The sequence below is a fragment of the Bombus bifarius genome, unplaced genomic scaffold (assembly GCF_011952205.1).
Source record: "Bombus bifarius isolate JDL3187 unplaced genomic scaffold, Bbif_JDL3187 scf7180000008033, whole genome shotgun sequence".
Classification (NCBI taxonomy): domain Eukaryota; kingdom Metazoa; phylum Arthropoda; class Insecta; order Hymenoptera; family Apidae; genus Bombus; species Bombus bifarius.
The window spans coordinates 41,946-59,962 of NW_022884404.1; the positions used below are offsets into that span (position 1 = coordinate 41,946).

At 38.6% G+C, this 18,017-nt stretch overlaps 1 protein-coding gene across 1 annotated transcript; it reads left to right on the forward strand.

The window, feature by feature from the left end:
• Positions 1-502: 502 nt before the first annotated feature.
• On the forward strand, positions 503-3,732 carry LOC117207514 (jerky protein homolog-like). The gene is made up of 4 exons (XM_033447815.1): positions 503-839; positions 912-1,402; positions 1,475-1,813; positions 3,496-3,732. The coding sequence occupies exons 1-4, from the start codon at positions 503-505 to the stop codon at positions 3,730-3,732; spliced, it is 1,404 nt and encodes a 467-aa protein (XP_033303706.1).
• Positions 3,733-18,017: the final 14,285 nt, after the last annotated feature.

The window sequence follows — 18,017 nt, forward strand, 5'->3', positions numbered from 1 at the left end:
CTACGCATAGTAAAGAGTTAACCCGTTGACCGTGGATTCGTTTGAACCCTGGAACATTGTTAATAGCGTTAATTAAATTTATTGTTCGTAAAACCTATCAATCGTTTATCTCATTATTCGTTAAATTTATTATTCGTAAGAAATATTATTCGTTCCTCTTATTGTTCGTTAAAATTATTATTCTTTAATCTAATCATTAGTTAAACTTATAGTTTGTTAATCTTATCATTTATTAAACTTATTATTCATAATATTTTGTAAAATCTTGTTTATTCGCGTAAATATATTCAGTGTTTCGTAAAACAATGGCTAATTCAAACGAAGAATCGTTACGCGCCTTAAATTCTAATGATAACCCGACATACCTATATATCTATATACATGTTTGATACACGTAGTATTTATTTCCCCCATCAAAATTGTCAACGACAACAACTGTCGAAATAAAATCTCGTCTCAACATTTCAGTACTGTATTTACATTCGAAACGTTTCAAACAATAATGACGTCAAGGCGAATACCGTTATATTTGACAATTACTGATAAATACAATATTCTTATGATGAGAGATAGAGGTGAAATTCGACAAACCATAATGGAAAAGTACGGTGTTGCGCTCTCTACATTGCACACTATATATGTAAAAAGCGAAGAAATTACAAAACAATACGGGCTCATCATGGGTCTCACACGGCGACGTTTACAGAATGTAGATAAAGTTGTTTACCAATGGTACTTACGATGTAAGGAAAGAAAGGTACAAATAACAGGAGCAGACATACAGAGAGAAGCTCTAGAAATTAATGAGAAATTAAACGGACATCCTCGTTTTAAAGCCAGTACTACTTGGTTGTGAGGCTTTAAAGGACGTTACAATATTACTACTGCCTATATAAGGCAAAATATTCAAGCCGCAAATGAATTCACTACAGCGGAAGCCTTTAAAGCTCATTTCAACAGATTCCTGCAAGAAGGTGGGTTCACATTGAGGAACGTTTACAATGCCGTTTACACAACGGTAATGTGGAAAGCAGTATCAGAAAATTCTTGTATTTTTAATCGTGCAAAATCGACAGGAAACCTGGAAATGTGCGAAGATTACGTTACCGCACTTTTTTGTGCAAATGCTACCGGATGTCACACGGTGCCAGTACTAATAATTGGCAACCCGCAAAGTTCATCCGTTTTGAATACAGATATCTTCCCAACTATCTACAATGTAAACACCAAGGTTTGGATGGACAGTAGCATTTTCAAACAATGGTACAAAGAGTATTACTTAGAATCAATTAAAGAAAGACAACGGGAGAACGGAAGCGAGGACAAATATTTGTTGTTAGTAGATAATATTATGTCGCTTCACGATATCAATGATATCAATAATATAAATCCATTAGTAGAAGTTAAGTCTCCTCCACCGAACGCTGTAGCACTCAGTCAACCAATGAATTGTGGTATAATCACATGTTTCTAGCGAAAGTTCCGAATAGAATTACTGAAAACAATAAGGCCATTGTCTATCTACAATACGGAGGAAGAAGTGATAGACCTCTATAAAGAATTAAGCGTGTGGGATTTCTGCCGCTTTGTAAATGATGCTTGGACACTAATCGGCCATTCAATACTGGTAAACTCGTGGGACAACCTTTTAAGACCTATAGACATGCGGCGTACGCAATACACAGAAACATGGGATGCTGACATAAGTAACGCAGTTGAACTTCTGCATACATTACCTGGATGTGAACAGTGTCAGAATGTTCATGTGTTCCGTTGGTTTAATATGGATAACGGACATGATATAATCAAGAAGGTATGTACCAATGAAGCTCTTCGAGAATATAAAAACGATACTTTGTGTCCAGTGAACATAAATATTATAGACGATGAAGCTGGACCTTCTCGTGCGAAGCTCTCAAAAAGGAGCTAACGTGGCTTGAAACACAAAATGAAAGTAACTCGGTGGAATTGCTTCTATTAAAACGCGTGTATTAAAAAATGTGTTAAGAAATATAATATGATTTAGCGATAAGTAATTGCGGAACCCGTATGATTTTATGTAGCGTTCAACTGTTTCCTTGTAGCATTTGGTTTGACGTACAGAAAAAACTGTTTTCTATAATTCAAACACATTTATCATTATTAGTTCCAATAATCAAGATTCTACTATGTATGGAAGACAAGGAAAGACGCGCAATGTTCTTCTTGTATTTACGTTCTCTTTGAACTTTATACTTTGAATTTGGCAAATTAGAGTTAAAGTAATTGTTAAATTAAATGTTTATTGGGAATATAGAGATGGATCGATGAATGTATTTGTTTTTTCGACCAATTGCGGTGAGACGTAGTCGCGAGGAGAGACGTCAACGGGAGTCGTAAATTCCCGTTACGATTATAACAATCGACACCACGAATTGATCGATCCCCTGATTTCCGTTGAGATAATAGGGGTGATTGAGTTTGTATAACACTGTGATTCACAGAATTATAAATTATATATTTCCAGCACTTAGATTACACTGATGAGCATAGATAAATAGATAATCACTTATCGCACGAAGATAAGATAGATATGTAGGTTAGAGCAGGACTCTTATAATTGGATTTAGTGTATTAGGGGACGTAGCATTATAATATATTTAGTAGCTGAGATGTATGCTCGACAATACCGAGAACCGACTCTCGCGTTATGCTTAGACTGCCCCGATAGGCATTAACTTTAGACTTAGTAGTTGACTTTTCCAACGATGTAGAAGAAGTGAAGTTGAGTGACGACGCTGTGTCGGAGGAAAACTAGTGATGGGTGTGTCTAGCGCACGGGGCCATCGGATTTGTTCATGCCGTTTTAGGTCAGGAGGTGAGGGCAGTATACATTGCTTCGGATTGGATAAACGAAGGTTGGTGGACTAGGAAGGGTCTTAGCCGCCCTCGATAGAAAGTTGCTAGTGGGATGTGTCATACGTGAGAAAAACTAACTTTCCCGTGTCTTCCCGTAGCAAACAATAAGCTTTAGAAACGATTCAGTAAACAGATGTTTGTTTGGTCTGAATGACCTTAGCTAGCAAATTAAGACTATTGAGGGTACGCAGTAAGGATGAGCGGATATCTGGTTCCCATCTTGCCCGCGGTGTGTGGCCTGGTCTAGGTAGAGTGTCGCCCGACGTAACAAGTGGAATAATGAAATTAGGGAACTTAGGAAGAAAAAATAGATTTCAAAAGAAGAGCCATGAAAGTGTCACGTAATAAATGACGAGGTAATATATAGATAAAAAGAAAGGCGAATGAACAATAGCCCGTTCGTATACTTTATTCACAAGGCGAAGTTACGCTTCAATAGCAAACTACAGACTGACTTACTGACTAAAGGACTGGTATCTTTGCCTCCTCACTATGATTCACATATCTCACGGGTGGGAGCCCGGCTACTGTCTATTCACACCGCTATCGCATGACCAGGTGTGTTATATGCATATTCTGAGGTCGGCGAAATTCTAGCTTCTGGGCGACATTACAAGAGCAAGAACAAAAAGTGATGATCCTCATCTTAAATCATTGGATGATTTCAAGAAAATTAGGAATTTGCATAAAAGGACAATAGCCAAGAGCAATGAGAAGGCATGGGGAAAATTTCACGAGATTTTAGAATGGGACCATTGGGGAAGACCTCATCGCACAGTTACAGCAAGAGCAACGAATAAAATTCCCCCAAGGCCATACCGATTTCAAAGGTAAAAAGTATTATTGAAACATTGTTTGTGACAAAGTTGATCCCGCTGCAAAAAGAAAAATAAGATTTTAGCAGGGTATAACGATAATAATGGAGAGCACCACAATCTGACAAAAATATAGACGATGTGACCGAGATCACTAGGAAACATATAAAATTCATATAAAAAACGCATTCAATATACTAAGTTTGAAGAAAATGATGGAGGAAGGAAACAGAAGGAAATTACCCTTAAAAGTCAAGAGATTACTCTGGAATTATCTTGTAAGAAGAAAAATCGTGAGTAATGCATTTGGTACGGTGGAAAATTTTATATATGCGGGGGTATCACAAGGCTCCGTACTAGCACCCTTCTTATGGAACCTTGTATGCAACGAGCTTCTGCATAATTTGCAAAAAATTAAGAAACTAATATTGTAGTATCGGGGAAAACATTGGGGAAAATCCCGATGGTACTCTAGGTAAAAAACAATAAAAATGCTGAATCATTGGAGGTCCCAATGGATCATATTTTATGGTGCAAATAAAAAATACATTTCGAACTTGTAATGCTCAGGCAGCAGTACATAATTAATTACATATAAATAATAATATACACATAATAAATTAACGTTTTATATTATACACATTTATAATATTAGATGCAAGTAGGTAAAAAATGAAAAATGTACTGACTTATTTTCTGACGATCTATTGGAACATTGATCGAAATGAAATGAGTTTAAAATTTAAGAGAATACAGTATAAATTACGCTACATATCGCTACAGTAACGCTCTCAGCGTAAGCAAATGTTGTATTTGCGCATCGATGCAGATGTCGCGGAAAAATTCAACATGTGACTAAAAAAATGTTGATCTCCAAACAGGAGATGGAGTTTTTTATTTGCACTCAATTTATACAATAATTAAATTGTAACTCTTTATAATATTCGCGGTTCGCATCGATAGACTTTTAATATTCATACTGGCTCGGCCTTTTCAGACTGACGGATGATTTTGGGAGGAGTATTTATATTATTTATTCGTTGAAATGGGAAAAGACTTTGGTCGTACTTATCATATATTTCTGAGAACGGGTAGAGTGACCGGATGCTACCCCGGCGGTCACTCATGATAAGGCGCTTGGAATTTACTACCTTATTCACTTGTGACATTCCCCCCTTATTAGATTGTACTTGGTCCCTCAAGTTTTCTTCAGAAGGCTTTTGTGGAATCGGATTCGGCGTGGCTTGAAAATCATAGCTGATTCCTCTTCTTCTTCGAGGTGGTATGTGTTGGTCGGGACATAGATATTGGGTGTTGCGGTCGGGGCGTTTGGTGCTGGTGGGGATGTCGCATTGTGACTGTTGATTATGGTTTCATTTCGGCAGCAAAATAAATTCATACATAAACTGTTCGGTATACATTCATTGATGCATTTGATTACTTCTATCTTGTTTATTCCGTATATACCTAGCATGCCTAATGCTATGTACCCTAATATCCTGAGCGTGATTAGTCCCCAATACTGTATATTTTTGATTCTATGTTTGAAAGTAAGAGTTTGTATCTAATCGCCTATTTTATCGATCGTGGTTTCATAGCCTTGTAAATTATCTACTACCTTTGGTGCTTGCTCGAGTTAGTCTAACAGATGACTGATGCTATCGTTTGGTTTGGGCGCTAGGGTTTTAGTTTTGATTTCGTATTTGATTTCGTTTTTTGTTTCGCCTATACGTATGTGTTCATCTTTGTACAATATACCGCAAGAAGTGTTGGTTCTTATGATGAAAGGCTTGTCAAGTTTTTGCAAGGTATGTTTCGTTTGACAAATTGTGTCTACTTCTATCGGGTTCGCCGGTATCACAATGTAGCTGTTGCAAGTTCTGAGCGGTATAACGCTAATGTCTTCAATCTTAAGTACAGTTATTTGGCAATGTTCGATGTGAGGTTTAAAGTTTATTATTTCGCTGCGACAATCGCTTCTCGAATTTCTGTCATGGATTGGTGGTATTTGTTTTCATACAGTGGTTCCGGCTCGATTCTTAGAAAGTTTGTCGAGATATTCGATATCAGAGTTCATAAATGAAAGTCCTGAAGTTAAGTATATCTGATGTTCGACTACTAGAGCCAAAAATACTCCACTTCATTCACTCGGGATAGAATATACCTGCAGTATATTGCATTCCATGTTAGAGACTAAAGGTATGATTTTGAAGAATTTTGTGACCTACTGTGAAGATTTTAAAATCACTGATGTCGAGTATAAACTAAAAATGTTCGGTTTTAGCAGAGATCGCGGTGATGTACATCTGGTTGCCTATTGTCTTGGCGTAGTTTTCTACAAATTCATCGGGGTCGAGTATTTGTGGTCTAATTATTCCTTGTTTGCCTAATATTATTGCGTTAAGTACTCGTCTAACTGAAAGTGTAAAGTTTGCATCGCGGTGTAGAGTTTCATGATCATTTTAAGCATAAATCTATCGATATTTGCCTGCTGCTGTTGCTTTAATACATCGTTACATGATTTCTCTAGGTAGTTTAGATTTTCTGAGTTTACAAGTTTCCTAATAAGTGCTGTTTGATTAGTTATTATAGTCTTGATTTTATTGTTGTCACTGAATAGTTTGTCCATATTCTCGTTTATGAGTGTAAGATCGTTATTGTCGAGAGTTCCGAACAGACTTTTCGATACGGAACCTATAATGTTAAGTAAACCTCGTTTGCTTCGGGTGTGTGTTAACGCTTTCAAGTGTTTTGCGAGTTGTTTCAGGTTATTGATACGATTTTGTAATCTGTCTAACTCTTCAGCGTATTCTTTGCTGGTTGCGCGTGAGTTTATTGTTGATTTATATAATCCTATCGTGCTTATTTGCTCGTATATGTCGCAAGTGTCTAATCCTACAATAATATTGGCATTATCGCAATACAAATATCCTTTTGTTATGTATTCTACGAATACAGAGTTTCCTTCTAATGGTGTAATATTTATTTGCGCGGATACTATTCCGGCGAAGAGGAGTGTCGACCTGGAAAGTAAGGTTTTAAACGATTACCGCGTATCTTTTTGTCTTGGATCAGATAGTATGGAGTGCACACTTTATCAACCGTGTATAGTCCTAACCATTCCAAATCGAGTTTAGGCTTTTTATGATCGTTATGTACTAAAACGGAGTCTCCTTCTTTGAAAACTGATTGAGGTTTTATAATTTTACGTTTTTGGTCGCCCTGATATCGCTGTTTGCTTTTGATCAATGTTTCGCGAGCGTGTTGAGTATTCTTGGATATTGTGGAGGGGAGATTGGCTTGATGTCCGAATGTGAGTTCGAATGGCGTGGAACCAATGGAGTCGTGTATCATTGTGTTATATGCAAGACATATAAAGTTAAGTTGATCGTCCCATTCTTCATCTGAATTTCGCTGTATCGATTGTAACATGTCGGTTACTACTGCGTGTGTTCGTTCTAAAGATCCGGTACTCTGTGGTTGAAGGATGTCGTTTTGATGTGCTTGATTTTTATCGCGTCTTCGAACTGTTGCATCAAACTAGATATAAAATTCTATCCGCGGTCGGTTAGTATCTTTTTTGGGGCGGAAAAGATATAAATGTAATGATTCAAGAGTGCGTTCCAAGTTATTTCCATTTGCTTTAGTGGCACGAGTATCAAGTATTTTGTCAGTTCGTCATGTATGGATAGAATGTTCTGATTACCATTCTTTGTCTTTTTCAATGGACCTAATAAGTCCATAGCAATTTTATCGTTTGGTTCGAGGGGCGTGTCAGTGATACAAGGCTCTTCACGCGGTCTGATACGTGTAGTTTTAGATGTTTGGCAGGTGTCGCATGATTCTACGTGTTGTTGTGTGCGTTTCATCAAGTCTGGTACTCTGTGGCGTTCACGAATGCGGTCGTATGTCTTTTGTATACCGGGGTCTCCTACTAAATCGTGATTTTGTCTTAATAATTCGTCTACTGCTTCGTCGCTATATGTTTGGATTGGTTTCCATGCAAGACTTAATTCTTTCGCGGTGACGTTCAGGAATAATAAAATTCCTTTGATCGCGTTCTTCGCGGTTTCTGTGAAACTGTCGTCGCCTATACCTATCTTCTCGTTGTATGAATAATTTCGTTTAGTTTGGTTAACCATTTGATTCTGTCGTAATTTCCTAGCTCTGTTTTTTATAGTTGATAGAAAGATTTACGGTTCGGAGTCATTTTGAGAATTTTGGGTAACACGTCGGTAGATTTTTCCCAATCGTGATTCTTTTTATCGAGTTCTTTGTTTAAATTTTCGCATCGTCTGATCAGAACATGTATTCTAGATAGTGCGTCGGCTGCAGTATTATCTTTTTCTTTCGTATATTCTATATCGTACTGGTATTCCTCTAATTTTAGTCGCCATCTCATCAGGCGTGGTGAGGGGTCTTTGCAGTTTTGTAGCCATTTTAGCGCTTGATGGTCGGTTCGAATAGGGAATTTCCGGAAACAGATATTGTCGGAAACGTTTCACGGCCCATACGATTGCTAAAAGTTCTTTTTCAGTTGTGGAATAATTTCGTTGCGGTGGATTCAGATTTCGTGAGATATAACAACATGGATGTCCGTCCTGTGATAAGATAGCACCTATGCTTTCGTTACTGTAGTCGGTCGTTAATGTGAATTGTTTTGTAAAGTCTGGGAATTTTAGTACGGATGATGAACAGAGTTTGTCTTTTAACGTCTGGAATGCTTCATGGGTTTTATCTGTCCAATGAAATGGTGTCTCTTTCTTTGTAAGTTCAATCAATGGTTTCGCAATTTTAGAAAAGTTTCTGATGAATTTACGATAATAACCTGCTAGTCCTAAGAAAGATTTGATGTCTGTGGGATTACGTGGCTATTTGAAGTTACTAACGGCTTCTAATTTTTTGGGATTTGGCTTTACACTTTCGGCGGTTACTATATGTCCGAGATATTCTAGTTCTGGTTTGAGGAATTCGCATTTGTCTGGCAGTATTTTGAGTCCGAGTTCTCGTACGCGTTGCAATACTATCGCGTGGTTGCTATTGTGCCTTGAATCGACTGTCCGTATATTGTAATGTCGTCTAAATACACAAAGCAATGTTTATTTGTGAGCCTTCTTAGCGTGGTATCCATCATGCGTTGGATTCCATCCATGCCATAGAATGGCATTCCATTGTAGTGGTAATGTCCTTGTGGTGTAGAGAACGATGTGTATTTCTTAGAGTCTGTGTCCATTGGGTTTTGGTGGAATCCGGAGGATAAATCAAGTGCTGAGAAGAATTTTGCGTTGTCTAGTTGGGATAGTATGTCGCCTATGTCGGATAATGGGTATGCGTCTTGGTTAGTTAGCTCGTTTATTTTTCTAAAGTCTATTACGATTCGCTATTTTAGTTTCCCTGAGGCGCCTGCCTTTTTTGGTACTACCCAGACTGATGAATTGTAAGGGGAATCTGATGGTTCTATGATGTTCTTTTGTAGCATTTCGTCCATTTGTCGTTTAATTTCCTCTATGTGGCATTCGAGTAGTCGGTGGGATTTTGTGTTAATGACTTCATTCTCTTTTAACGCTATTGTGTGCTTAGCACGGTTAGTATGTCACAGACGAAATTCGAGCAACTGTATATAACAAACCGAAATTCCGAACGCTATCGCGTGTGACCGTCCGGTCAGCACCCGTTCTCAGCCGCCTGAGTGGCATTCGATCACTCCAGCCGTTCTCCGAATTTTACACTAAGTATAAACAAAACCTTCTCCCACTCCAACGAATGGAAGAATATAAATGCTCCCTTCAAAATCATCCAGTCAGTCTAATAAAAAAATTCTTAACTAATCCAAGTATCGAAAGTGTATCATCGCGAACCGAAAAAATTGTATAAATTGAGTAAAAAATAAAAAGAATTTAATCTCCTTTTCGGAAATTAACAAGTTCCTTATTTTTACCTTAATTTTACACGACATTTTTGGCGATCGGTGCCAGGATCTATTCACTTCAGTGCAAACGAAATTACGATTTCGGCGTACGCGCATCATTGAAGATCGAAGGATCAACGGACCCAGTGCGAATCTTTGCTACTACGAGGCCCTGGAGCAACTTTCAACGTTCCATTACGGTGAAACTAGACGAGAGGACTACGGTCAGCGCAGAGCAAGCCTACGAATAAGATTCGGAATCTAAAACCAACCAGAGAGGAAACATCCCTGAGACTCCTCAACGGCCATAGCTACTACGGTAAGCTGAAAAATCTGGATTCATTTTCACGATACCGTGTGAGAAAACTCAGTTTCTCAAGCGCTTCGAGTCCAAATAGCAACAGTAGTTCAGACTCAATAAGCTCAATTAGAATCATGCCCACATCACGAAAAGACAAAGTCGAAACTATTGAAACCGTTTCTACAAACGGAGGTACGGACAATTCGATTCGTGCCATACTCGACGTAATTCAAAAACAAATTGAAATTCTTGCGCAACGTGTAGAAGAGACACAACGGACGGCCGACAGTGAAAATAAGAAGCGTGCAGCGGAAATAGAACTATTAGGCAAAAATATCTCTAAAATAAAAATAGGACGCGACGCTACTACAGAACTAGGCTCCCTTATTACTATGGACGAATCTGTTGCCGCGAGAGATAGAACTTCCCCACCATGCGTTCCAATTCGAACAGAAGAAGACAACCATCCCTCTTACGAAGACCGTCCACCGCAATTCGCCTCTCCGAGCTTACGGGCCAAAGACGCGATAGTATGTATTCCGCAATTAAACGGCGAAGACAATATCGGAGTAGAAGAATTCATACGCGAAGTACGCGAATTACGAGCCATGTGTAGCGAACCCACGTTACTATTAAAAATGATTAAAATCGGGATAATCACGGGTAAAGCCGCAATGGCCATCTGCAATATATCGATATACGAATACGGACACCTGTACGATGCCCTAAGACGAAACGTAGCCACCCAAGACTCTGTTAGAGAACATCAAGACCAGCTACGCGAAACGAGACAGCGTCACGACGAAAGTGTGCAAAGTTATATCATCAGGTTCCGCAGAGCACTCAATAAGTTACAATACAGTATAACGAACGAATACCGTGACGAAATTACTAGACGAGCTATGAACGACAGGATTTTAAAAGACTCCGTGATCGATTTTATCCGAGGCCTGAAAGGCGAAATAGGACAATTACTACTCGCCAATCCACCATACAATATCCTTGAAGCCGAAAAGAAAGCCACCGACATCGAGCGATTCTTCAGGGAAGATCGAAATCGACGACTAAAACCAATAGAACGATTACGACTTCCTGAGCAGCAACGACTAACAACCAATAATCCTAATCCGATCACTAAAAAACCAACTCCAACACCCAATCCAATGCCAAGAAGCTTCCGACAAACCGAACAAATACCACTTGCCCAAAGGACACAATTAAAATGCTTCAAATGCAACCAAATCGGACATGTCTCCAGTCAATGTAAAAATTTTCGAACACCAGCCAATTTCCGAGACCACCAGCAGTCCACAATCTCGAGACACACAAGGAAGAAATAGAGGAACCAATAGACCAGACCTACGAATTAACGCCACAACAGGAAGACTACCCACAGTACTTTTACGATCCGACGGACAGCGACATAAATTCCTCATTGACAGCGGAGCAGGAATTAATATACTCAAGCGAAGATGCGTATTACGACCAAGAATAACAAAAGAACGGAAATTCTCGATGGGACACTCTAAATTTAAAACCAACGAACACGCTTTGATAAAACTATTTGGCAAAACTCTAGAATTTTTTGTGGTAGAAGACAACTTTCCAATTATAGAAGACGGCATACTCGGTTTGCCAGCCCTACCTAAATTCAAATTTGAACTCTCGAATCAACAATTAAAACTTGACAATAATATACTTTTATTGCAACAGGAAAACGACGTACCTCCAAAACAAGCAGTGTCAAAAACAGTCTACCTGGAAGGAAAACCGACAACGATATGCTTTATCAATGGTGGTGAGTGCCCAGCCAAAATGACTAATTTTATCGAAAATTCAAATACGTATGATCAAGTCTCCACGTTTAAAGATTTAGTTAGACTTTCGCATATAGAAAAAACCCTCCGTGAACCAATCGAAAAGATATTGCTGTTCTATCTCGACGTATTCAATCTAGAGACCGACTTATTACCATGCACTAATCTTGCTAAACACACAATAACGTTAAAAGAAAATAAAATCATTAACACAAAATCTTACCGACCGCCTGAATGCCATAAAGAAGAAATCAAACGACAAATGGACGAAATGCTACAAAAGAACATTATAGAACCATCTGATTCTCCCTACAATTCACCAGTCTGGGTAGTACCAAAAAAGGCAGACGCCTCAGGGAAACAGAAATGGCGAATTGTAATAGACTTCAGAAAAATAAACGAACTAACTGACCAGGACGCATATCCATTACCTGACATAGACGACATACTATCCCAACTAGGTAACGCAAAATTCTTCTCAGCCCTCGATTTATCCTCCGGATTCCACCAAATCCCAATGGACATAGACTCTAAAAAGTACACAGCATTCTCCACACCACAAGGACACTATCATTACAATAGGATGCCATTCGGTTTAAAGAATGCACCTGCAACATTTCAACGCATGATGGATACCGCGCTAAGAGGACTCATAAATAAACATTGCTTCGTATATTTAGACGACATTATAATATTCGGACAGTCGATTGAAGAGCACAATAGCAACCTCGCGATAGTATTGCAACGCCTACGCGAACTCGGACTCAAAATACAGCCGGACAAGTGCGAATTTCTCAAACCAGAATTAGAATATCTTGGACATATAGTAACCGCCGAAGGTGTAAAGCCAAATCCCAAAAAATTAGAAGCCGTTAGCAATTTCAAACAGCCACGTAATCCCACAGACATCAAATCGTTCTTAGGACTAGCAGGTTATTACCGTAAGTTCATCAGAAACTTTTCTAAGATCGCGAAACCATTGACCGAACTTACAAAAAAGGAGACACCATTTCATTGGACAGATAAAACCCAGGAAGCATTCCAGACATTAAAAGACAAACTCTGTTCATCACCCGTACTAAAATTCCCAGACTTTGCGAAACCATTCACATTAACGACTGACGCCAGTAACGAAGGTATAGGTGCAATCTTATCACAGGACGGACATCCATGTTGTTATATCTCGCGAACTCTAAACCCACCGGAACGAAATTATTCCACTAGAGGAAAAGAACTTTTAGCAATAGTATGGGCCGTGAAACGCCTCCGACAATATCTGTTAGGACGGAAATTCCTCATCCGAACCGATCACCAAGCACTAAAATGGTTACAGAATTGCAAAGACCCCTCATCACGCTTGATGAGATGGCGATTAAAACTAGAAGAATACGAATACGACATAGAATACACGAAAGGAAAAGATAATACTGCAGCCGACGCACTATCTAGAATACATGTTCTGACCAGACGACGCGAAAATTTGAACATAGAACTCGATAAAAAATATCACGATTGGGAAAAATCTACCGACGCGTTACCCAAAATTCTCAAAATGACTCCGAACCGTAAATCTTTCTATCAATTATCCAAAACAGAGCTAGGAAATTACGACAGAATCGAATGGTTAACTAAATTAAACGAAATTATTCATATAAACGAAAAGATAGGTATAGGCGACGACAGTTTCACAGAGACCGAAAAGAACGCGATCAAACAAATTTTACTATTCCTGAACGACACCGTAAAAGAATTAAATTTTGCATGGGAACCAATTCAAACATATAGCGACGAAGAAATAGACGAATTATTGAAAGAAAATCACGATTTAGTAGGACACCCCGGTATACAAAAGACATACGATCGCATTCGTGAACGGCACAGAGTACCAGATTTGATGAAACGTATACAACAACATATAGAATCATGCGACACCTGTCAAACATCTAAAACTACACGTATCAGACCGCGCGAAGAACCTTGTATCACCGACACACCCCTCGAACCAAACGATAAAATTGCTATGGACTTATTAGGCCCACTGAAAAAGACGAAAAAAGGCAATCAGTACATTCTATCCATACATGACGAATTGACAAAATACTTAATACTCGTACCACTAAAAACTCAGCAAACGGAAACAATTTGGAACGCACTCTTGAATCATTACATTTACATCTTTTCCGCTCCAAAAAAGATATTAACTGACCGCGGACAGAATTTTATATCTAGTTTAATGCAACAGTACGAAGACGCGTTCAAAATCAAACATATCAAAACGACATCCTTCCACCCACAAAGTAACGGATCGTTAGAACGGACACACGCAGTAATAACAGACATGTTAAAGTCGATACAGCGAAATTCGGATGAAGAATGGGACGATCAACTTAACTTTGTATGCCTTGCATATAACACAATGATACACGACTCTACTGGTTACACGCCATTCGAACTCACATTCGGACACCAAGCCAATCTTCCCTCCACAATATCCAAGAATCCCCAACGCACATACGCAGACGAAGTCACGTTCCGCAAAAAGGAATGGGACTCTAGACTCCGACACGCTCGCGAAACATTGATCAAAAGTAAACAGCGATATCAGCGCGATCAAAAACGTAAAATTATAAAACCTCAATCAGTTTTCAAAGAAGGAGACACTGTTTTAATACATAACGATCATAAAAGGCATAAACTTGATGTGGAATGGTTAGGACCGTACACGATTGATAAAGTATGTACTCCATACTATCTGATTCAAGACAAAAAGATACACGGTAATCGTTTAAAACCTTACTTTCCAGGTCGACGCTCCTCTTTGCCGGAATAGTATCCGCGCAAATAAATATTACACCATTAGAAGGAAACTCTGTATTCGTAGAAAACATAGGAAAAGGATATTTATACAGCGACACTGCCAATGTAATAGTAGGATTAGACACTAGCGACATATACGAACAGATAAGCGCAATAGAATCATATAAATTAACGATAGACTCACGTGCAATCAGCAAACAACACGTCGAAGAGTTAGGCGGATTACAAAATCGCATCAATAACCTAAAACAACTCGCAAAACACTTGAAAGCGTTAACACATACCCGGAGCACACGAGGTTTGCTTAACATCATAGGTTCCGTATCGAAAAGTCTGTTCGGGACTCTCGACGATGATGATCCTACGCTCATAAACAAAAATATGGACAAACTATTCGATGATAATAATAAAATCAAGACCATAATAGCTAATCAAACAGCACTTATTAGAAAAATTGTAAACTCAGAAAACCTAAACCACTTAGAGAGATCATATAGTGATATATTAAAATTACAACAGCAGGCAAATATCGATAGATCTATGCTTAAGATGATCATGAAAGTCGACACCGCGATGCAAACTTTGCACTTCCAATTAGATGAAATACTTAACGTCATGATATTAGGCAAACAAGGAATAATTAGTCCACAAATACTTGACCCCAATGAATTCATAGAAAATTACGCCAAGGCAATAGGTAGCCAGATGTACAACACCGCGATTTCTGCCAAAACCGAACATTTTCAATTCATACTGGACATCAGTGATCTTAAAATCTTCACAATAGATGACAAAATATTTTTCAAAATCATAGTACCTTTAGTCTCTAACACAGAATGAAACATATTACAAGTATATCCTATCCCGAGTAAAAGAAATGGAGTATTTTTGGCTCCAGTAGTCGAACATCAGATATATTTAACTTCAGGTCTTTCATTTATAAACGCTGATATCGAGTATTTCAACAAACTTTGTAAGAATCGAGCCGGAACCACTATATGCAAACAAACACTACCAATCCATGACAGAAATTCAAGAACCGATTGTCGCAGCGAAATAATAAATTTCAAACCACACATTGAACATTGTCAAATAACTGTACTTAAGATTGAAGACATTAGCTTTATACCGCTCAAAACTAGCAACAGTTACACTGCGATACCAGCAAATCTGATAGAAATAGACACAATTTGCCAAACGAAACATACCTTACATAAACTTGACAAGCCTTCCATCATAAGAGCCAACACTTCTTGCGATATATTGTACAAAGACGAACACATGCGTATAGGCGAAACAAAAAACGAAGTCATATACGAAATCAAAACAAAAACCCTAGCGCTCAAACCAAACGATAGTTTCACTCATCTATTAGATAAACTCGAGCGAGCACCGAAAATAATAGATAATTTACAAGGCTATAAAACAACGATCGATAAAATAGGCGACGAGATAGAAACTCTTAATTTCGAACACAGAATTAAAAATATACAGTATTGGGGACTAACCACGCTCCAGATATTAGGGTACATAGCATTAGGCATACTAGGTATATATGGATTAAACAAAATAGGGGTATTCAAATGCATCAGGAAATGTATACCGAACAAATTATGTATCAATTTATTTTGCTGCCGAAATGAAACTGTAATCAACGGCCACAATGCGACAGCCCCACCAGTACCACTCACCCTGCGCTCAACACCCAACATCTATATTCCAACCAACACATACCACTCAGATGAAGAGGAGGAATCAGCTGTAATTTTCAAGCCACGTCAAGTCCGATTCCACAAAAGTCTTCTGAAGAAAACTTGAGGGATCAAGTTCAATCTGAGAAGGGGGGAATGTCACAGACGAAATTCGAGCAACTGTAAATAACAAACCGAAATTCCGAACGCCTTATCGCGTGTGACCGTCCGGTCAGCACCCGTTCTCAGCCGCCTGAGTGGCATTCGATCACTCCAGCCGTTCTCCGAATTTTACACTAAGTATAAACAAAACCTTCTCCCACTCCAACGAATGGAAGAATATAAATGCTCCCTTCAAAATCATCCAGTCAGTCTAATAAAAAAATTCTTAACTAATCCAAGTATCGAAAGTGTATCATCGCGAACCGAAAAAATTGTATAAATTGAGTAAAAAATAAAAAGAACTTAATCTCCTTTTCGGAAATTAACAAGTTCCTTATTTTTACCTTAATTTTACACGACAAGTACATGGTAAAAGGTCAGTCCCTAGATTGAATACGTCGAGGTAAAACAGCAATATCTTTTCGATTGGTTCACGGAGAGTTTTTTCTATATGCGAGAATCTGACTATATCTTTAAATATGGAGACTTGATCGTATGTATTTGAATTTTCGATAAGATTGGTTATTTTGGCTAAGCACTCACCACCATTGATAAAGCATATCGTTGTCGATTTTCCTTCCAGGTATTCCTCTAATTTTAGTCGCCATCTCATCAGGCGTGGTGAGGGATCTTTGCAGTTTTGTAGCCATTTTAGCGCTTGATGGTCGGTTCGAATAGGGAATTTCCGGAAACAGATATTGTCGGAAACGTTTCACGGCCCATACGATTGCTAAAAGTTCTTTTTCAGTTGTGGAATAATTTCGTTGCGGTGGATTCAGATTTCGTGAGATATAACAACATGGATGTCCGTCCTGTGATAAGATAGCACCTATGCTTTCGTTACTGTAGTCGGTCGTTAATGTGAATTGTTTTGTAAAGTCTGGGAATTTTAGTACGGATGATGAACAGAGTTTGTCTTTTAACGTCTGGAATGCTTCATGGGTTTTATCTGTCCAATGAAATGGTGTCTCTTTCTTTGTAAGTTCAATCAATGGTTTCGCAATTTTAGAAAAGTTTCTGATGAATTTACGATAATAACCTGCTAGTCCTAAGAAAGATTTGATGTCTGTGGGATTACGTGGCTATTTGAAGTTACTAACGGCTTCTAATTTTTTGGGATTTGGCTTTACACTTTCGGCGGTTACTATATGTCCGAGATATTCTAGTTCTGGTTTGAGGAATTCGCATTTGTCTGGCAGTATTTTGAGTCCGAGTTCTCGTACGCGTTGCAATACTATCGCGTGGTTGCTATTGTGCCCTGAATCGACTGTCCGTATATTGTAATGTCGTCTAAATACACAAAGCAATGTTTATTTGTGAGCCTTCTTAGCGTGGTATCCATCATGCGTTGGATTCCATCCATGCCATGGAATGGCATTCCATTGTAGTGGTAATGTCCTTGTGGTGTAGAGAACGATGTGTATTTCTTAGAGTCTGTGTCCATTGGGTTTTGGTGGAATCCGGAGGATAAATCAAGTGCTGAGAAGAATTTTGCGTTGTCTAGTTGGGATAGTATGTCGCCTATGTCGGATAATGGGTATGCGTCTTGGTCAGTTAGCTCGTTTATTTTTCTAAAGTCTATTACGATTCGCTATTTTAGTTTCCCTG

Bases quoted from the DNA above. Each gene is read 5' to 3' on its own strand.
- LOC117207514 (XM_033447815.1), top strand. From the start codon at position 503: ATGACGTCAAGGCGAATACCGTTATATTTGACAATTACTGATAAATAC. The intron at 1,403-1,474 runs GTTAAGTCTCCT...ACATGTTTCTAG, and splicing joins ATATAAATCCATTAGTAGAA to CGAAAGTTCCGAATAGAATT. The intron at 1,814-3,495 runs GTATGTACCAAT...GCGAAATTCTAG, and splicing joins GACATGATATAATCAAGAAG to CTTCTGGGCGACATTACAAG.